Genomic DNA, 23,135 nt, shown 5'->3' on the forward strand with positions numbered 1-23,135 from the left:
TTGCAGTTTTTGCCACTTTTTTTCATTCCTTCTGTGCTAAATTAATTCTTTTCTTTTTCTTTCATCCTGTTCTTTCAATTGCTCTCGCATTCGTTGTGTGTTGTGGATTTATTGAATTGCATATAAAAAATGCATTTCTTTTATTTCTGTGCGATCAACCGACTGTGCGCTGCCATTGCTCGTTTATTCTGCGCTTCCTTAGATTACTCACAATGGCAGTTTATTGAAAGTTGTCCATACCAGTTCGCGCACAGTGGGCGGAGAATAGGCAACATTTAAGCAAATTTTTATTTAAATATGAATAAAAAAATTTAAATGAGGTAACTTAAAAATAAATTAGTAAAAAAAATAAAGTAAGATAAATTAATTTAAATTAAAGTAAATTAAATCAAATTAAATGAAAATTAAAATAAATTACATTAAATTATATTAAATTAAATTAAATTAAATGATATTAAATTAAAATAAATTAAATCAAATTAAATTAAATGATATTAAATTAAAATAAATTAAATCAAATTAAATGAAAATTAAATTAAATTATAGTAAATTAAAATACATTAAATTAAATTAAATTAAATCAAATTAAATGAAAATTAAATTAAAATAAATTAAATTAAAGTAAATTAAATTAAATTAAAATAAATTAAAAAACCTAATTAATCTAAATTAAAAAAAAACAAAGTGTTAACTTGGGTTCCACCTATAGTAAGCTATAAAACAAAAATTTCCTTAAAGAACTTAATTTAGGCCGATAAGCTTGTATGGCAGCTATAGCCTATAGTGATCCAATCTGAACAGTTTCTTCGGAGATTGCGCCGATACTTTTGATAATAGATATATTCTCAAAGAAATAGCTGTCCATACAAGCACTTAGTTCTGATCGTTCAGTTTGTATGACAGCTATATGCTATAGTAATCCGATCACAACAATTTCTTCAGAGATTACGCCGCTATCTTTGATAATTCCGGCCAACTTTCGTAGAGATCCCTCTTCAATTGATTCCAATCGTTCAGTTTGAATTGCAACTATATGCTATATTGGTCCGATATCTTCGATTCTGACAAATGCGCAGCTTTTTGGCGACTCAAAAAATGAGGCCCGGTAACGGAGTAAAAGGTAATCAAAAGAGTCTGGGCTATAAGGCGGGTGAGGCACAGCTTCCCAATGGCTGCTTTCCAAAGAGTTTTTAACTGTTTTTATAACATAAGGCCGATCGTTATCATGATGGAGAATTTTTGCCTCGCATCTGTTCGCAAATTCCGGTCATGTTTCGGCAATCGCTCGCTTCAATATGATGAATTAGTATCGGTAGCGTTTCTCATTAATGGTTTTACCCAGTTTTTTTTGGGTCTCTCCAGCAGCCCTTGCTGATCCCACTAAATACAGAGCATTGCCTTGGCGTTTTAGTTACTCAGCTTTGTCTTAGATTTGGTAGGTTGGCGAGGTTTCACATATGATTTTTTGCATTTAGGGTTAGGACCCTTGCAAGACCCAATCTTCATCACCATTACAGCAACATTACAGATATGCAAAATCGGTTTTCAAAGTGTCTTTACTTAAATCCATATGGCATCCGAACGTTAGATAGCCTGTTATACGACAATGCTTTAATTACAGTTCACAATTGTGGAAAAACCAGAAATTGAATCATAATACTATTACGTATACCTAACCACTCCTGGTTGGCATACTTTTTCCTCCTTTTATCAGCTGCCGCCCATGTAAGCGCTCCAACGAACAGCGGATAGGTTCTTTATACCCTTTTTACATGCATAATCGAAACAAATATCTCATGAACATACAAACACACCTACATGCTAATGGCTATTGGTGTTTCAGAAACTATGTGTGTGTGTTGGTGCACTGACCCGCCTACAGAACGGCTACGGAGCAGCGCTCATTTGTCATATGAATGAAATTCAAGCGGCTGCCGCCGTGGCATGGTGCCAATACAGCGGTACACAACCACAAACGCGAGCTTATAAATGAATTTGGCTATATATATATATATATAGTATATATAGAACGCAGAAATCCAATATTTATGTATAGGTGTATATTCCGTTCAAAGGAATTGGATTTGCACTCAGAGTTTTACATCTACACATCCTACACATATGTAGATGCGCATACAATGAATGCGCACATATATGTGTGTGTCAACGTGCTCACAGGCATAAGCTTGCATACAGACTATAAAAAAAACACTAGCGCTCTTGTTGTTTTTGCATTGAAATCGTTAGCTTTAGTTTTTCCATGTCGAATGCTTGCTTGCTTCACACGTCGCTTCCGTTCAATTTTGTAAAAACGTATTTTATCCTTTACGATATTGTCCACTGATCACGGCCAAGCGCTGACTCAAGTACATGAGGCTTCAATATGCATGTGTGTATATATGTATGAGTGTGTGCTTGCTCATGTGCACAATAACATATTGATTAAAATCCCCTTTTCCTCTTATATAACATATTCTGTTTCCTGCCACACTCCCTGCGTCCCCCTCCACGCCCCTTCTCTACAGTAGCCTCTTGCTGTAAATGATGACCACTTCGATTATTTGACTTCGTTTGATCCTTGCACAAAGGAAATATAATTGGCCATTTCCATTTGAGCCATTTCAGCCAGGGCTTACAACTCTTCACGTTGCTGCTTTTCATCAATTTCGTTGAAAGAAGTGCGCTTGCAAGTAAAGCCGTGTTGCCAAACCTTGCCTTGGCTTCATAAACACACACACACACACTTAAGCTTATGCATATCCCTGAGCATTTATCTATTTAAATATTTGTTGTAGCAGCACTTGCTCCCTCACTTCGCCTCGACGCCGACGCCTTCTGCTAAGCATTCGTTGCAGTTGACTGGAATTTAATTTGAAAATTGCACACTATACACTATTCACACTCATACTCTTGCTCTTGCTCACACTCACACTCACGTTGAACTGATTAAATATTTGATAGCTTACTAAGCAAACTCGTTGTGTCGTGGCCGGAAAAAAATTCAATTCTGATTTCCAACTACGAAATGTGTCCAAAGCTCATTGTCGGCCTTCAAATATACAATAGTTGCTGCTGCTGCTTCGTTTTGTGATCGCCGCCTTATGCGCAATTTCATTTGAGCAAACACACCGTCACATACACAAGCACTACTTGCGAGCGCTTGCCTCGCTTAAACGCCACAAAATATGCAATGGCATTCAGTAATATTTTATTATGCCATTCGCTCATCAATTCAACTGGCTGTTTGCTTGACTGCTTGCCAGCCTACACGAACACACATATATATAACTGTATATATGTACATAAGTGGCTTCAGGCCGTATATTCTTCTCTACAAACCGTGTATATAACCTTGTGCCGCTACGCTTTCTAACCCTACGCCTACACAATTCCTTAGCAGTTTCCCTCAACCACTCTGCACGCTGCCTTCCTGCCTGCCGCACTACGCTTCCCCGCCTCACTTCATTATTATTCCTTTGGCAACAGCCTTTTCCATGTCAACTCAATGATTTTTCCACTCGTTCTCAAAATGAAATCGTTGTTGTTGCTGGGCGTGTTCTATTTAACCAGTCACCAAATAGTAGCTCACAAGCTCACATCTATAGTAACAGCTTCCCGAAATACTAGCGACGGAAAGAATTGAATTCAAAGCATATAAAGTGAATTGTTTAAAATTCTCTTGTAATTTTGCTTTTCTTTCTCTTTCTCTTTTTTGCCTTCAAATATTTTAGTCACTTGTCAGTGCTTTGTTATCTTTGGCCGCTTTATTCGTTTACTTAAGGCTTTTGGAAATGACTTTGCTGCACACATTGGTGTGCGTTCGTGTATGTGTGTGTGGCTTTAACCTTTTAACTCAATAGTCAAGTGCGTTCTTATCTTGTTTACAATGCTCTATAACCTCTACAGCCGCTGACCTTAAGCAAATGCTATTGACTTTTATTGCGATGCAGTCAAACTAAATTGAAGAGGAAGCAGCTCTAACAGTCACACTCATACATACATATATAAACGAATACATGTATATTGTCATATTCGTACGAAAGGACACTTGTTTAAATTTTGTTATTGTTTTTTTTTCACGAAGCCTTTTAAGTATTTTTAGTCAAGCCTTCTTTTTCGTTTGTTGTTCAAAGGCCTAAAGCACTCAAAAGTCACAAATTTGAAGCTTTTTGAAGCTGCTTTGTTTTTGTTGGAAGCATAAACAAATGTTATCAAGATATTGTATATGAGCTTGGGTACTTAAATATTTATATACATACATATATACAACGTGCAGAAAATATTTTCTTTTTCTGTTTTAAAGCGTACCCTCATAGGGTGTGCAACCAATAAAAAAACTTTATTACCAAACTCTTACATTTACTCTGTATTTTTAACCAAATATTAGAAGGTCTGCTTAATATATGACATTATTTTCTTAAAGCTTAAGAAAAGTAAAATAAATTAATATTTACGGTTACAGTAATCGAACTTTGGGCAATTGCTGAAAGCTTTAAAAGCTTCTGCTGACAATCAAAAAACATAACTTGTAAAATGCCATCAAGCCTTCACATAAATATACTCTGCACTTTTAGCTGAAAATGTAAAGCTCGGCTAAATATATAATACTGTTCGGTTAAAAGCTCTTAAAAGTCATTTAATGTATTATTCACAGCGACAATAATCAATCTTCGGACAATCGTTGAAAGCTTAAAAAAAGTCATCCAGTGATCGAAACACCAAATAAAAATCATAAGAAGAATATGCTCGCAAGCTTTTGCACAAAATAAATACATGAGTTCAAAAAGTTAGAGAATAATTAATATGATACCTTATTTCAAATAAAAAAAATTTAAATTCCATCTGAATTGAAAAATCGTAAAAGCTTTCCATGCTACCAAATGTACTTACGAAGCACAATTTTTGAGAATAGTGCTTTTATAAGCTTTTCACTAGATTATTAAAAATTATGTGGCATATTTCAGCAAATATTGAAAGTTCCTAAAGATGTCCCCCTGAAAGCTTTCCCACAAAACCTATCCTATTACAAATAAAAACTTCGAAATTTCAGTTGAATTAAAAAATAGTGAAAGCTTCTCACGCTGTCAAAGAAACGTCGCAGTGCTTTTATTAGCTTTTCATTAGATACAAATTGGTACGTAAATTTGAGCAAAATTAAAAAAAAATTTTAAGATGTTCCCTACCAACAGCTCAAACCTGAGCCAGAGACTTTAGGTCGGATCTGAAAAAGATTGTGAATACTATATACAATATGAACGTTTCAAAAAAAAGGAATTCGATGGTCATGAATGAACTTCATATTTTACTGAATTATGAAAGTTTTTCTGAACAAAAAGCTATGAGTGTATTTTATGACAATATTTATCCTAAAGCACATTTCGCTTGGGATTTTGTATACTTCAACTTTAATAAAATAATATTACCCTCAAAAAATCTACTTTTTAACATATTATTTACCACAAATATTTTGTTTTTTTTTTCATTCCAGTGCCAAGTAAACCATTGAATTTAACCGTTTTGAATGTAACATCGACCAGCATCACTATGTCATGGTATCCACCAAAAAATCAAAATGGCGCCATTGCTGGCTACCACGTCTTTCATATACACGATAATCAGACTGGTGTGGAAATTATGAAGAACTCACGCAACTCGCAGGACTCCCTCATCATTTTCGAGCTGCCTAACTTAAGTAAGTGATTTTTAAATTGTAAATAATATTTGATGACTTTTACGTTGAAATGGATATTATTTACTTAATGCAATTTGCATTTTTCATTTGCAAGAAATTTGCAACCCCAAAAAACTAATAACCTACATAGTAAAGGTTTCAGCAAGCGCTGAATGTAATTCAGCTTTACTTCTTATTCGTCTTCATAGTCTCAAGACTAGTATTTAACAACTAAAAATAAATAAAAATAATAATAACACTAATTCAGCAAGCGCTGAATATAATTAATTCTTACTTATTAGCACCAATTTATTCTAAATTTTGGAAAAGCTATTTACCTGTATTTATAACTACAGAAATGCCGAATATTATTATTTAGGAACAAATATCATACAAGAGCATTAAATAACTTAAATTTTCCAGTGTAGCATTCAAATACCGTGCCAAATTCCCAATTCAGCATGCGCTGCATATTACTTAGCAGTACTTTTTTACTATAGAAATTCCGAATATTATTACTTAGAAACAAAAATCATGCAAGGACATCAAAAATACTTTATTTTGCAATATAACATTCAAATTCCGTGCCAAACGACCAATTCAGCAAGCGCTGAATATAATTCAGCATTACTTTTGGCCAAGTTTCTTACTGAAAATGTAAATAGTTGTATTTTTATGAGTGAATATTATGCGCTGAATATCTAATGCAAGTGATATTAAGTAAAATAGTAAGAAAGTATCATCATATTTAACCATTCCGCAGCCATATTATAATTTTGTGACTTAAAAAGATTAGATCTACGGAAAAATTCTCATTGCGTTCCCGTGCATATAATAAATATATTTACTTTGCTAACAATATACTACAGTTTTTGGGGCTTAATCTGCAATATTAAATATAATAGTAGAGCTCATATGAATGATGCCACAAAGTAAGTGGAGCACTTATGCAGCAAGTGGCTTATGTTAATAACAGATTATCACAGCAATTCCACATTCAGCGTTAATACCGCATATAATAACACTTTAAGCATTCTCTATGTTCATTTCAACAGCAATTTCGAATATATTGAGATACATTACCCAAATGGTAATTGAGTTTAAGCGCTTGAACCAACCGACTTCTTAAAAATCGCTCAACAACCAACGTTTAAACTTTATAAAATATTCTTCGCCAAAATTTAACTTTTCACTCACTAGTCACAAAAGCTTTGCGCTATGGTGGCTCTTAGTCAACTTTGACTGCCTGTAAAGAACTTTTCCCTAAACTTTCACTGTTAATTACCAATATTTCACTTCGATTTGCTATTATTTCCGCCCACAATCCACAACTCAAGTAGGCAATTATGTGATGAATTGTTAATGACGCTAGAAATGCCACGAATTTCAAATTGTGAATAGCGGCACCCCCCAACAGCACCCTCTCCAGCCATCAAGCTTTGAAAGTTCGGGACAAAATATGTAAAATAGCAAGCGAAAGCCGCATACTTAATACTCGTACTTATAACTTTTCGGATATTGTTGACGCTTTAGGTGTTCTACTGTAGTTGTTGTTGCTTTTGTTATTGTTGGAAGCCTCTACTACTATACTCGTGCATTGTATTATTGTATTGCCATGTCGAAGTGCCTACTTTTAGGCGTGCTAAGTTTTGCAATTATTGCTTGAAGTGACATTGAAGGCGACATTTTGGCTCTTTAATTGCCGTTTTTTGCTTTTCTGCTGTTATTTCGGGATTTTATTGACATTAATGTAATTATAACTTGGTATAGGAAAAGTCTACATTAAGTCGATTAGCGTTTGCGCCTAATTGACTCTAAGTCGATCTGGATATTATTGCTTGTATTACTCTTGAATGTTAGCGTAGACGTTTATGGAACAAGTGTGATATAAAACGAAGTGTGATATAAAAGCCCAATGGAGTAACCCTTAGATTCATTTGGAATGCGAAGTCGAGCTTAAATATTTTTCTGACTTAATTGCTCCTTGCATTAAATTTTGACTCATAAAATAAAGTAATTTGAAATTTGAGTAAAGTTCTTTGCTCTAAGAAGACACTTTGAGGCATTCATTTAAATATTTAATTTAATTAGACAATTAAACTAATTTAAATTAAATTTAAGCAATAGCTCTTGCAGAGCATGATTAAAATCTAGTTTGTGAGAGGACAATATTATCTGCCAAAATCTCTTAAAAATTAATATTTCATTAAAGAGAGGAAAAAGAAATTTATTACTAGCAACGGAGTTTAAAATTTACAGAATAGCTTAGACCCCTGCTTTTAAAGGAGCCTAAAACTGTCTAAACCGTATTCACCACCTGGACAAAGAATTCATCTCAACAATTGTTTCGTTGGCGTTAAATCCAGACACTAAACAACGTCAAAAATTTGTGTGTTACGTTTGATAAGTCTACACTCTTTCATTCCCAATACGATCGCGGTCATTAGCCAATTACTAAGGCGCAACAAGATTCTTAAGTCGCTAGACTAGCGTAGCTTTGCTCAGAACACTGTGGCATGTTGAACTCCTACCTTTGCAGAGTACACCCCGACATACTAAACATTTGTTTCACGTATGACACTAACCATACGATATTTCTACATTCCCATTAAGCCCACACACTTAATCAATGAATTCTATTTCATCCGTCCTCTTCGACACAGCTCTTTTCCTGCTCTACGACTAAGTGATTCGTTGACAGTTGATTTTGCACTGACCCCCAAACAGGGCTTAAATACACGCTACAACAACAGCAAGAAAATACCCTAGGAATTACTTTTGCACTTCGAACTCTCCAAAAGCCCTGCCCAGCTATCAGTATCGCTATGAGTATACTTATTCCAGAATATGAGCTCTACTGAAAGCAGATGAGATCTGCTTCTTCAAACAGCTCATCCCATTAAGCTTACATTCTATCATATATAGACCAGGACACATCAGTTTCTTTCAGTATCAATTCCTTACTATCTTTATATATATAAATCTTCTGACCGTGTGTTTGCATTTGAACTGCTCCTAAACGGATGGACCAATTTTGATGAAATTTTGTGTGTATGTTCAAGGAGATTCGAGAATGGTTTAGATTTACAATTTGGTCCTCTGGAAAATGTTTTTTTAAATTATTTTTTTCATTTTTAATCAATTGTTAATTTTGGAATGTTTGACCGATAGATGGCGCTACCATCGCAGTATCCAATATTCAAACCTTAAATTGGCGTAAACGTGCATTAAAGAAAATGATGCCAAAGTAAAAGGCGACATCTGTGGATCAAGATTTTATATTGTGGACAGAGCTGTTCATTCTTAAGTAATAAATTGGGTGATTCAATACATCTATGGGTAGCTATAACATTTTTTTCATACCTGCTAACTATTGGAGGGGGTATCTTGACAGGCAATTTAGAATTACAAAAGGTCTGGCATAAAAAATATCGGCATAACTGAGGTGTTGATAAAAAATTTGAGATTTTCAAAGCATTGTACAGAGCAATGCAATATTTCAACGGGAACGATGAATACATATATGAGTACAATTTCAAACTTATCCTTCCTGAAAAATAATAAAATTGCTAAATATTGGGAATGGTAGAATAGAACTGCAATCAAATACACAATGCAATGAATTAAAACTGGCTCATTTATCATTCGATTAATAATATACTACGGACATCCCGAAAGACTGATGCCATAACCTTGCCAGCCGATTTTTTTGTCTTTCCACGCTTGAGAACCGTTTCTTAATATGCTGTCCACCAGGCTGACAATCGATTGGACTCGATTGATTTCACTGATGCACAGCCCAAATTCAATAGTATTTTTACCCCAAAAACCAATTCTTTCTTAACGCACGAAATGCTTTTTGATTCATTTTTGTTGCTTCATCAAAAATGCGATTATTCCTTAACTAATACTTATAATCTAACTAATACAAATCATATAGATGGTATTAGTAGTACTACCTATGTATCAGCCACAGTAAAACGTAAGCGGGTCCTCTAGTTTTTATATATTTTTTTATTACTTCTTACTATTTTTACAAATTTCGTGTATCGAAAAGTTCATCCGATTATCTATGCACTCATTGAAGAGGAAATTGGAGGTTATAAATTTGGCTTCGATACGATGTTTTGGTGCTCGAAGGAGTTCGAGTTAGTACTCTTATAGAACTCTAGACAGTCCGAACAAGCTAATATTTTTTTTTTGTTTTGTCATATTCTTCAATTTCAAAAACTCTCTTCATACACATGCCTTTTGATGCAACTCTTCGTCGGACAAAGCAAAACATATTGCTCCAGGCTCGGCCGGGTCATCAAACTGTATCCATTAATAGCATTGACAGACGGCAGACGGTAATACTCCTGATCTGGTACCATGGGATATGGCTTGATACTTCGAACTCTATTTCATAAATTTTTCTCCCACGAGCAAGAAGGTGCTTTAGACAGGGTTTTTGTGGAGAATCTATATGGTCTTACAGCTCCAACTGCTGAAACGGTTGCAGAACTATAATTCCGCTGCTAGACTTTTGAGACTTTATTAGTTAGCTTGCAAGATTTTCATAATGAGGCTCATGCAATTTTAAATGAAAACCTCGAATATAATTAATGCCACCCAACGAAATGCTACCCCAAGCGCCCAAAAGCCGACTACAGCTGGCGCAACTTTTCGTCATGCCACCAACTTCGCACATTGCAACAGCAGCAGCAACAACAAAGCTGGCGTCATTCAACACCACCGGCAGCCGTCAGTCTTCTCAGCCGTTTTAATTTACTTTCATGTGAAAGAAAAATAAAATTAATTTGCAACTGACAAATTTGCATGCACAACAGCATGCGACGCAGCACATCCACGCACACACACATACACACACGTACACAAGTGAGTATGCAGCTCGTGCTGCGCCCACTTGTCAAAGCATATTTGCATAAGTGATGTACATATCCGCTGTCAGCCGGCGCGCGATGCTAGTAATTAATTTGCCTCGCCAGAAAGCGCAAAAATAAGCAAAGAAAGCGCTTATAAAGAAAAGTCACGCTGCATGCATTGTTACTGGGCGGTTGCGTCTGCATCTACGTGTGTGTGTGTGTGCGTGTGGGTGCCGAAAAATATGCAATTTCATGCAGCTGCAAGACAGCAGCGCGGCAGCGGAGAAAACGGGAGTTTAAAAAATTGCTAACGAAATTTGTGACAAAGCAAAGATGCTGGAAAGTTCAACAAGGAAACAAAAGCGGTGTGAGTGACAGTGGTGGGGGCGGGGGTTTGGCGCGTTGGCTGTAGTGGCGGCTGTGAAGGCGCTCAAGTGCAACTATTGTGAAAAGGCAAGCACTTATGTAATTTGCATATAAGGAGTTGGGGGCGTGGTCGTAGTGTGCATAAAACCGTCTGTATGTGTAAATTTGTATATGCTTGTGTGTATGTGTTTGTCTCCCTTGTATGTGAGGGTATGCTTTTGTATATTTTCCATGTATCTGTGTGTGTAGTCTTTTGTATATTTTCTATGTATGTGTGTGTATGCTTTTGTATATAAATATGTTTGCATACGTGTGTTTGTGCCCAGCAAACGCTGATGCAATGTGAATGCATTACTAACGGCATGCCTTTGCATTCATCAAGACAGCATATACTTGCGCGCACACATACACGCATGCGGGCACACATTATGCGTGGCAAACAAGCAAACACAAACTTGCCACATGCACTTATGCTGCAACGCAATTTTATAATTTCAACATTGCCAACTTTTTCCGCCTGCAATTTAATAAAATATTACCACTCCTCTTTCATTTTGCCTTGCTTGTGCGGCTTTAGTCTGCTTTTCGGCGCTATCAAAATTAATTACGCCCAGCGCTGTCATGTATGCGCGCACACAAGCGTCAATGTGTACGCGTTATATAATATATGTATGTAAATATGCATATTCGCGTTTGTAATTGAAATTGAAACTATCTTTGCCGCAATGCACAGAGATTTTTTAATTATTAAATGCTACCTTTTTAAAATTAAAATACTTCATTTAAATATTTTCACATCTATTGTCTGTGTTGTTTTTGCTTTATGTATATTTTTGCGTACGCTGTACTTTGTCAGCTTTCGCATGTTCGCCCGATTTTATAGGTGACAAACCGCGCGCGCATATTTTAATTACATTAAGTTGCATGTGGCAACGTTGGCACTCCAATAGTGCAATAACATGCATTTCGCAAACGCGCGCAAACACACACATATACATACATGCGCATACTCGGCAACAACTTTTAAATATTTCTGTCATGCAAACATTGCTTGAGTTGAGTTATTTGCGCATGCAACACTTTATCTTCATTGACAACTGCACTCATACACTGCCATAATTAACAGGACATGGTATTGTTTACACGACGCGAACACGCAGGCACGCGCACTCATACATGTAGCCATATTTCCGCGCGCTGGTTGTTGGCATTGCGCGCTATGCACTTTAATTTGACTACCTTTTTGCATTTGCTGCAAAGCTGTCAGTCCACATTGGCAGCTCGTATGGCGCGGGCATCGCTTTATTGAGCAATAAATGCAATGGCATACACATATACAAACATATAAATGTATACATGCATTCATACATATATATACATACACACACATGCATATATATACATACACACACACACCGTTCGCTGCAGCAACAATTGCAAATTCTCCGCATAAATTATTAAAAAAATCGCTCATACGCCCTGTCGTACATTGACACTCATTGCCCGTACGCCTGTTCCGTGCGCGTCCATCGACTGACTTACCTTTAGCCACATCCACTTAGCCACTCAATGCTTACTTGTTTGGCTACTTAACATAAACACTTATTAAACGAGTGACATTTTTCAACATTAAATTAATTGCGACTTGTTATTATCGCTGACATTTTCACCGGTACGAGTAATTGTTGTAATTGTTGTTGTTGTTGCTTTTGAACGCATGAGGAATTCCATTGACCGCTGTGTTGACTGTTGAGTCGAAATTGCAGGCGGTATGCTTGCAACCGCATTAACTGTTATGTTGTTAAAATTTTCATTTAATTAAAAAACAAATGGGAAAAATTAGTGGGAAATGGGGAAATACCGGCAACAACAATAGCAGGTGCAAAAGTTGTACAATAATAATAGCAAATGCATATTTAAGCATAACAACAATTCATATAGTTGACGGTTAACCCAAAATACGACATTTTCTGAATTTATTGCTTTTTAATAATTCATTGTACTCACACTCTCTCTCTCCGAGTAAATGAAATTCATGTGTAGACATATATGCACAGTTACACAAATTGTCATGTCCGACTCTTTGAGAGAGCAGTAGTTTTCATGGTTGAGAGAAAATTCCTACACACCGCATATAAATCAAGTCCGAACTCAAGTGTACCTCAATATGCTTCAAATTGATTGTGACATTCGCTGTGTGGCTTGTGTCGCTATCTAATTGGAACCACATATTGTCCAAGTCCATATCATCCTATTTGGGCCTAACACAGTCCGTTATCATTGAGCGGTTGCGATTCCCGTTCACGGTAACGTGGCGGTCTTGATCATTAGGGAAGAAGTACGGCCCAATGACGCCGCCGGCCGATTAACCGCACCAAATCGTAATTTTTTCGAGATGCAATGGTGACTCATGGACTACGCGTGGATTACTGCTTGATGAAAAACGCATATTTTGCTTATTGACGAAGCCATTCAGCCAGAAATGAACGTTATTGCTTAAGATATGTAATTTTTCGTTGAAAATCCGAATAATTTTCAAGTTGTTGCTCAGCCCAATTCATGAACATCTGACAATTCTGGTGGTCAAGCGGCTTCAGTTCTTTCGTCTGTTTGATCTTGTAAGGATGTAGGCCAAAGTCTTTACGCAGAATTCGTCACAATGACGTCACAGAGATGCCCAGTGCTTGAGAACGACGTGTGAGTGGGTCTTCTTCAATTGATGCGCTAGCGGCAGCAATATTCTTGACACAATAGGCAATTCTTTGTCTCACTGTCTCGTGAACATTTTGTACTGAGTCTGTGAATTCAAATTTTTCCACTGACTTCGAATTTCGATAGTAAATTTTAATAATTTCGACTCGTTATTGGAACGTATATCTTTCCGGGATGAAATGGCAAACTTTACTGAATAGAAATGTCAAAAGAGCGCGAACAACTATAGCGTCCTTTGCTGTCCTTCTTGAAACATCCATTATATAATTAAAAAAAAATATATATATGTATATATTTCAAAAAAGCTTCGAAACTGATGTGAGCGACAGAAATAAAGTTAAAAAAAAATATATTTCAAAGTTTGCAAATAAATATTTCCTCTACGGCAGCCACTTATAACAGCAAGCCACAACCGAAGTTGAAAAACCACGATTCAGTGCTAACACAGCTTTTTTAGAAACTATGTATTATACCAAGATATATGTTTAAATTTAATTTAAGCTTAACTAAATACAAGAAATCAGTTCCAATATACATTGTGACAAAAGCATCCAGAAATTGTAATTAAATTCCTCGGGTAAACAATATTTCAAAAAAAGGATATTTTACAAAGTTGGTAAATTAATTCGGGGAAGTCGAAAAAAAGTTATAGCTGTTCAAAAATGCGTGACATTATTGAAGAAATTCGCTATATTTTGAAATTTTTGGGTCGATGCTGTATCAGTTCGTGTAGCACATAGTGATAAGCGATATTTCACTACCGGTGATTTTTTCACTGTGATTGAAAAATCGCAAATCGCAACTGCGATCACTTTTTATAAATAGCAGTTCGCTTCTATGAACTGCGATTGCGATCGCAGTTCGAAACTGTGATCGCAGTTCGAACCAGTGAATTGCGATCGCAGTTCGAAACTGTGATCGCAGTTCGAACCTGTGAATTACGATCACAATAGCAAATAGCAGAAAAGTAACAACTTTCTTCAGGGTAAGTATATATATATGCGTATATATGCTATTTTTCATCATAGCGGTTTGAAGTTTTAAGTGCAACGTTCTAGTTTAGAGTACAAATTAAAACTCTTTTCATGGTTGCAATATTCATAAATATTTAATTTAAGTTTTTAATAACACTTATTAATAAATTATATGAATTTTAATAAAAATGGAGTTACTTTTACTGTTGTATATTTATTTATTCTTTTATTAAGAAGCTCTTATAATTATTTCGTTTAACCGAATATAAATTAATTTAAAACAAGAATTGTAATTAATTAATTTCAGAAAAAATTATGGAATAAAAAAATTACGGGTTTTTAATATTTTCCCAAAAATTAGGAAATTCCCGTTATTAATTTGGTCTTGAAAATATTAAAAGTGGGTATTCTAAGCAAACAAATGATCAACCACACTAATGGTAATCCCTTCTAAAAAATGTGTGAAACCATCATACCAACATACAAATGAACTATACAATACACTCTACGGGTCAGGTAGCCGAACCGCTCCAACATTTGCGAAAATGTTGTGCAAGGAAAGGCGGAAAAACTTGACTCGAGTTACAGGAGCTAAAAGAAAATTTACCGCCAATAACGACAAAATGTTTCCGTCGTTCCCACGACAGTCGGGTCTACGTAAGTGGAACGAACCCAGACGATCTGCCGCTACAACAACAACAACAAAAGGTCTCCGTTTGAACGTCGACTTAGTTGCGATCGCAATAGCAATTTAAAATCACAGTGATTTAAAAATAGCAATCACTGAAATCACAGTGATTTAAAAATCGCAATATCGCTCATCTCTAGTAGCACAACAATGGTTTGCTCGCTTCCGTTCTGGAAATTTCGATATGAATGATGCACCTCCCTGTGGTCAACTTAACGTTAAAAAAGCCCATAAAATTATAGGAAAGTTTGACCAGGACCATCACATAAGCAACTTTGGCATCGCTAAGGAACTTAACATTCATCACCAAACGGTTTTAAACTATTTAAAAAAGGGTGACTACAAAAAGAAGCTCGATATTTGGGTACCACTTGTATTGTTTGTGATAAACTGAATGGACCGAATTAACATTTGCGATTCTTTGCTGAAACGAAATGAAATCGAAGCATATCTGAAGCGAATGGTAATAAGAGACGAAAAGTGGATCAAATACGACAATAATGCACGAAAAAGATAATGGTCCAAGCGTGGTGAAGCTCAACAAATGATCGCAAAGCCATGATTGACGCCTTGAAAGGTTATGCAGAGTGTTTGGTGGGATTGGAAAGGAATCATCCACCATGAGCTGCTCCAGCCTGATCGAACGATTGATTCTACATTTTACTGTCAACAAGTGATGAGATTAAGGCAAGCAATAGAAAAAAGCCGTCGGAACTGACCTTGCACCGTCGGATTACCATTTGTTTCGGTCAATGCAGAACTCGCTTAATGGAGTAAAGTTGGCTTCAACAGAAGCCTGAATGAACCAAAAGAAAAAAAAATTGTCGGAAAATAGTAATTATTTACATTTAAATCATCTACATTTTTATTGCTCTAAAACGCACGAAAAAAACAAATCCCTTCTGAGCACTTACTTTATTTGTAACATTTTACTCTCTTTCCATTGACTGAAATAAATTGGCAACCGCGCATCCATACAAAAAAGTTAAAATTTACACAGCAAATACGGAAATTATTCGTTACTGCATTGCTTGCAATGAAAATATGAAAAATATTTTAATATCAATTTAATAATAATGGCTTTTCAACCATTTACATATTCCCCTTGTAATTGTAATTATATAATTTTTTTAACGCTTTTCTTTTTCCCTTCGTGTCGTTTCATTGCAGAGCCATTCACCGATTACCGTGTCATTGTCCAGGCGTTCACCATGAAAAACGAAGGCAACCCCTCCGACCAAATTGTACAGCGCACCGATGTCGCCGGCCCGAGTCCACCGTATGTGGTTAACCTGACGTGTCACTCGCAGGACGCCATTGCCATACGCTGGCGGCGACCGCACGAATTTTACAACACCATCGATTTTTATATAATTAAAACACGTGTGGTGGGCCAAGACAACCATCGCGACATACGCATCAATGCGTCGGCAAAGGAGCTGGAAACAGCGGTAAGTCAATGGTGTTGAGTTAAATGCGTCAAATGTGATACATTATGTGCCGATAGTGATACAGTTGTCTTAAGCAGGGCGATGGATAGTCGAAAAGTAGGGAGTTTATTGAAATTATTCTTGAAAAAATATAGGAAAGGAAAGGAAATGTCGTTTTTTTCATGAAGCAAGCGTTTTGTGAATTTTTACATTTTTGTTAACAGTTTTTTAAAGAATTTAAGTTATTTTAAGTTGTTATATTTGAGTTCCTAAAAGACTGGCACGAATATTCATTACTATCTAAATGGTGATCCATTTCGAGGTACCAATTGATCAACTCAAAGCGTGAAATTTTTATGCTCACCGAAATGTTTCCTCAATAAATCAATTAATTGAAGCGATGTGAAGGAAGTGGTGCCGTGTTGTTGAAACCAAATGTCGCCGAGATCACAGGCTTCAATTTCAGGCATCAAATAGTCGGTAATCTTGGCGCGTTAATGGTTCTCATCGGTACTCACCGGCTGCTATATTTTCATATATGCTGGGCGTGGTCTATTTGGTCGAATATTATCCAATAATGAATGCTGGGTCTCAAGATGGCTGATGGTGTTGGGAATAGTACGCTCGGTAGGCTAATTACGTCGACCATAAGTAGAGTGAAACACACTCTTTACAGAACATGAATTTTTATAATAAAATTGATCGATTTGTAAACGTTGTTCAGCCGTAAGTCTTTCCATGATGAAAATGCAACGAGAACTAACTTCGGAAATAAAAAAGAAATTCTCTTTTTTCCTGTTTTTTACTACAGCAAGCACCATCTATTATGTCCCTATGTAAGCAGTGAATAAATTTGAAATTTCAGTTGTTTAAAAATGTTATGGAAACCGCGTCCCAGTGTAGTTATGATTACGAACCACTGAAGTGGAGCTGTCCAACTGCATGCTACCTTTGATCATACCACAGGAGTGCCTTTCTGCTGCTGCACTGTACTGCTCTGTTCCCTCTTGATTTGACTTTCTTGGCAGAGTTGCCATCGCTTTATTCCGTAAGCGATCTCTTTTCTTTCCATTTCAGGAAGCTTTCATACTCTTTCACTATCTGCTTCTGGCGCTTTAATTTCTCATCGTCAATTGAGGTTTCGATAGTTTGGTCTTTAGCAATCTTACCCAATATAAAGACTTTTCTCTGGTACCGGCTATTCTTCACCTGATTTAGGGGTTCATTTCTTTGCTTACATTGATCCTCTCCATTAGCAGCCACTGTTTTTTTGGTGGGTACTCAAGGCAGATTTAGAGATGGAGTGTTCCATAATAGTGCTATGGGTACTTCGGTTGCTATCCGCTGTATTCACTACCGTGGTATCTAGCTCTCATCCAAGAGCACCGTTCGCGATTCGCTATTCTAATACCACCCGTTAACCATTCTGACATCAGCAGGTATACCTCGACACTTTTGCTTAGCGTCGTATTGGTGCACTTATAACGGTGCCACAGTTCGACCATCCTGACTTGTAATCGTCCCGACAACGCTTTCATTAGAAAGACTATGTTTAACCAAGACTTCACGCTTGCTGCTTGCCATATTCCTTCATATGGAATTTGGCTAAGTTGAAATCGCTCGACATCTCCAAGTAAATACCTCTCATTAGGAAGTATTTTGCAAACTCTGTGAGGACCTTAAAACTTGAAGGCAATTTTTTTACATACACCTGGTATACTTATATAATTTTTTACCACAACAGAATTTCCTTCCATATACTTTCTTCGCGTACGATATTTATTTTTCAGCAATTTATTATGATTTTGAGACTTTCAAGCATTTTCTTCTTCCTTATCTCTTATTTCTGCTAAGTCACGTTCATTTTAATTTAAGAATTTTCTTCTAGACTTTCTCTAAGAAAGTCAACGATGACTACTAAGCTGAATTTTAATTTATTTATTTCTTAAAAAAATATATATAAAAATACATAACCATTTTCATTGTCATCGTTATTGATGACTTGAACGTACATTATTGATGCAATATCCACAGAAATACATAAATTTCCATTACAAAAAAGGTACCAAAAATGTTTAATTAAAGAAATCAGAGAATATACAATGTAATATTATTTGTCTCTTTCAATGTCTTTATGTTTATATATACATAGCTTGACAACAATTAAAGCTTACCATTACAACAAAAACCATATTATTTTACACAAACATGAACTTGAAGAAACATCGATCTTAGAAAATCCTTTTTCCTAATCCTACAAAAATAAATAAACAATTTATTTGCTGCCACAAAAATCACAAAACAGATTTATATTTGCTAAAAATATGACTCTAGACTGAATTGAAGCTTTATAAACACAAAATTTATTTTTACTAACGTCAATAAGCGAGCATAACTCACTATATCAGTGTGTGAAGAATAAATATAATATTTTGGCCGAGTTTTCCACTCAATTTGGCAGGAGCAAATCGCTTTTCTATAAAATTTAATATCATAACTTCAGCCGAGAGTTGAGACTCAGAGTAAATATCAAAAATGATTTCAATTCGACTCGCTTTATGCAAGTATATCAAAACGACACGTATTTATATACAGGTATATACATATATGTATATAAATTCAGAATTATAGTGAGTCACTTAAATTCTGGAAATCTTTTGCGGTTAAATTTTAAGCCACAACCAGACACACACACGCATAGAAAGTTATACTGATTGCATGCACACATCGGTATATTTATTTGTGATTGTGTGAAGATCATTGCATATTTTTCGGCGCAGAAACCAAATAACTGCTTTATTCACAGAATTTCGTATGTATATCATATTTATTTATTTTTCCTAAGCAAATAAAAGTAATAAAATAAAAATAAAATAAGTCTCACCAATGTTGACGACTATCTCTCTTACTGCGGTTGCAGCAAAAGCAGTGAATATGCCAAAAATATAAGTATTACAATATATATTGTAAGTTTATACACGCTATGCAGCCTCAAAATACATATACACACATACACACAAGTAAAGAGCGATACTTTACTTGTAACTCTTCACTGCGCCACCGACTCACATTTCACAAGTTCTATGTGCACACACACAACCATATCTTGCGAAGAGTTCAACTCATATTTTCTGATTTACTGATACTTCTTCTTCTTTCTTTTTGGATTTACTTTGCAGATGATACTACAAAATATAACAACACACACGGAATATGAAGTCAGAGTTGCAGCTGCAACTCTAAGCATAATAAATCCAAAGAAAATCGTACTGGGCAAATATTCCGAACCGAGAAAGGTAAGTACTATGAAAAACTAGCAAAAAAGAACAGTTATGAATAAATATAATATACAGCCGTAGCCATGTTTACACGTTTGTTACGGCACTTAGAAGAGTTCACAATGTCAGGCACAACGAAATGCTGAAACTTAACTTATACGAGCTTACCTTATAACTTGCAAAAGCAAAAAAGGAAGCCAAAAAAAATATATAAAAGAATGCGCCACAAATATTTCCATTTGCCACACCAAGGCTCCATCTTTCTCGCCACTTTTTGGTATTGTTTTTGTTTTTCTACTCACATGCTCCGACATATTGCTATCTCTCTGAGATATCAGCTGCTTGTCTAAAATAAATTTCATCGAAAAGCTCCGCTAACAGTGTGTGGATATGAAAAAGTTGCACAATTTCTAGAGTTGCAAGAAAAAAGTGTGAGAAAAATGTGCACGAAAGCGCCAAATAAAGGATGAAAGTGTAAAACTGCAACTCGGGCGGCATAAAGTTGGCAAAAATATGGATAAAATGTCACGCCAACTAAACTTCGTTTGGCTTTGTTTGTAACCGTTATAACTTGTGTGCTTTCCTTGGATTATGTCGCAAAAAAATGTGATCTACGGAATGGTCGGTGAATGGTGCAAAATATCTGAATTTCATATGGTAAAAAAGAATTTGTTATTGCACACTCACGAAACCTGTCAACATATTTGGGTCAGCGGGCGTAAGCTTTCGATAAATATTTCAATTTCGTACAGAGGCAAATATTCGGAGACAAGTATGGTTAAGTTATAAGATTTTTACTCAAACTACTGAAATATGTGTCGGAATATATATTTCAGATAAATATTTGGGAAGTTTTTCTTTTATTTTATGCAATTTAGACAAAATGATGATAATTGACTATCTAAGAACTTAACATTTAAAGCTTATCAAAGTTACTCTTTAATCAAGTGTTCAGAAGACAGATGGCGCTGTGATCGAAAAAATTTATAGTTTTGCTCTATTTTATCCAAAGCTCTCAGTTATTAACAAAAATCTGGTTCATTCTATAACAACCTGACAAATAGTATCGCTGGCGATCAATCCTAACGTTTGAGAGAAATTTCCCTTATCGACTCTGAAAACAGCGTTCGAAAAACCCGATTATACAAAGTTAAAAAAAATTAAAAAAAATACACATTAACTTCAAATGTCCGCAGAATATATTTAGATATGTATACATATATTTATATATAATATCCTATACCTCAGCGCACGCATATGCTAGTATGTTCATAGGTGTTTCCAACAATTTGTGTGTATCCCATAATGCTCGTATTTACTCAGGTATGAAAGTCGAAAAATTTGAATGGCAATAAACTTCCGCTAGCTCCACAACATGTCATCATAACACATCACATCAATCATCAAACTATTCCACACACTTAAACGCTTTTTTCTGAGGAAATTGCGGCAATGGCAGTCGCTTAAGTTGTCGCTTATGTGTTGACGCTAATAAAGCGTACAATCAAGCAGCCAACGCTAAAAGAGTCATCAGCAATAAGCTTTCAAAAAAATCATACATAAAAACCGGGACATTTTACGGAAATAAGCAAAGAAGAGAGTGGTTATATAATATAGATGTATTAACAACTTCTTATACACAAATTATCAAATTCATAGAAAAGTTTAGAAAATGAATATAAAATAAATTAAAGCAGTTAAGATTTACTAGGGGTGGAAAAAGCTCATTACGGACTGGTGTCATGACGGAAGGAATTATTTTTATGGCAAAGACTGACCAATTTATTCCACTTAGTAAAGCGCAGGAGCTGCAGACAAATATTAAGTGCAGTTGATTTAATAAAAATATTTGTTTTTTTTTGTTGCGCACAGCAGCAAATGAGCAAATTTACCTGTTGTTGGTCGCATTAGCTTTCAACAGAAAAGCTGACAGGCACTCATTATGATGCGATTTAACCTCTATGCGGACTAAGCGCATTAGGGTGGTCGTTCCATATAGTTAAAATATTTTATACATTGAATTTTTTATCTCAAACGCTTCGCCGATATCACTTAAGGGCGTATTCTAGTCTAGGGGCTCGAATTTCGAGCTTTTTTCAACAATTAAGAAAAAAGAAGCACTAGATATTTTTATCATACGTTTTTTTTTATTATTTCTTTATTAAACTTAGAAGAGTACACAAAATAAATAAAAAAAAAAAAAAATCAACGAGTTATGTGTCTTTAAAGAAAAGGGGGAAAAAAGAGACCGTGACCTCATCGCCATGATTTCTACACTTGTCGTCATCTGAAAAATAAAAATAGGACAGATTCTTAATGAGTATGAATGTCGCTATGTCATGAAGCAAAAAAAAATTTTTTTTCATAAACAGGCGGCTACTCAAAAAAAAGGTCGATTTTTTCACTAATTTTTCAATTTTGTCGATTTTCTTAAAAATATTATAGATTTCCATTTTTTTATTGCTTCTAGTGATAGAGATATATTTAAACCATATTCATGCCAAATTTTAAATAAATCGACTGATTAGTAGAAACTCCCCTCCCTATTTGCGTAGAACTCGGACAGCCACTTTTCACAAGCCTCGTTTGAATTCAACTTTACACCAACAAGGGCGTTCGCCATGACAGGAACAGGTGATAATCACTTGACGCTTTGTCCGGGCTATATGGTGGATGCCATAAAATCTCCCATTCGTGCTCCCGTAGCCTCTAACGAGTCATAAACGAAGTGTGTGGTCTGGCGTTGTTCTAGTGGAACACTACACCCTTCCTATTGGCCAATTCTGAACCCTTCTGGTCGATCGCCTGCTTCAAGTGGTCCAATTGTTCACAGTAGATGGTAGAATTCAGCGTCTGGTCATATGGGAGCAGCTCTTAGTGGATGATTCCCTTCTATTCCCACCAAAAACACAGCAAAACCTTCCTAGTCGTCAATCCCGGCTTGGCCACTGTTTGGGACGATTCACCGGCCTTCTACCACGGCCGTTTTCGCTTGATATTGCCGTATGTGATCTATTTTTTGTCACCAGTCACCATCCGCTTAAAAATGGGTCGAGTTCGTTCCATTTCAGCAGCATATCGCAGGTGTTGATTCGGTCTAGAAGGTTTTTTTGCATCAAATCATGCGGCACATCAAGCTTTTTTGTGTATC

At 35.8% G+C, this 23,135-nt stretch overlaps 1 protein-coding gene across 12 annotated transcripts in view; it reads left to right on the forward strand.

Moving 5' to 3' along the window:
- Positions 1-23,135, forward strand: part of LOC105222126 (tyrosine-protein phosphatase 99A) — a 508,627-nt gene that overhangs the window by 450,380 nt on the left and 35,112 nt on the right. For all 12 annotated transcript variants that reach the window (XM_049450359.1, XM_049450360.1, XM_049450355.1 and 9 more), the window contains 3 exons: positions 5,489-5,692; positions 16,447-16,727; positions 19,886-20,002. In XM_049450359.1, coding sequence (XP_049306316.1) covers positions 5,489-5,692; positions 16,447-16,727; positions 19,886-20,002 — 602 coding nt within the window. The remainder of the gene's footprint in view (positions 1-5,488; positions 5,693-16,446; positions 16,728-19,885; positions 20,003-23,135) is intronic.

This window comes from Bactrocera dorsalis, chromosome 2, assembly GCF_023373825.1.
Source record: "Bactrocera dorsalis isolate Fly_Bdor chromosome 2, ASM2337382v1, whole genome shotgun sequence".
Taxonomy (NCBI): Eukaryota; Metazoa; Arthropoda; class Insecta; order Diptera; family Tephritidae; genus Bactrocera; species Bactrocera dorsalis.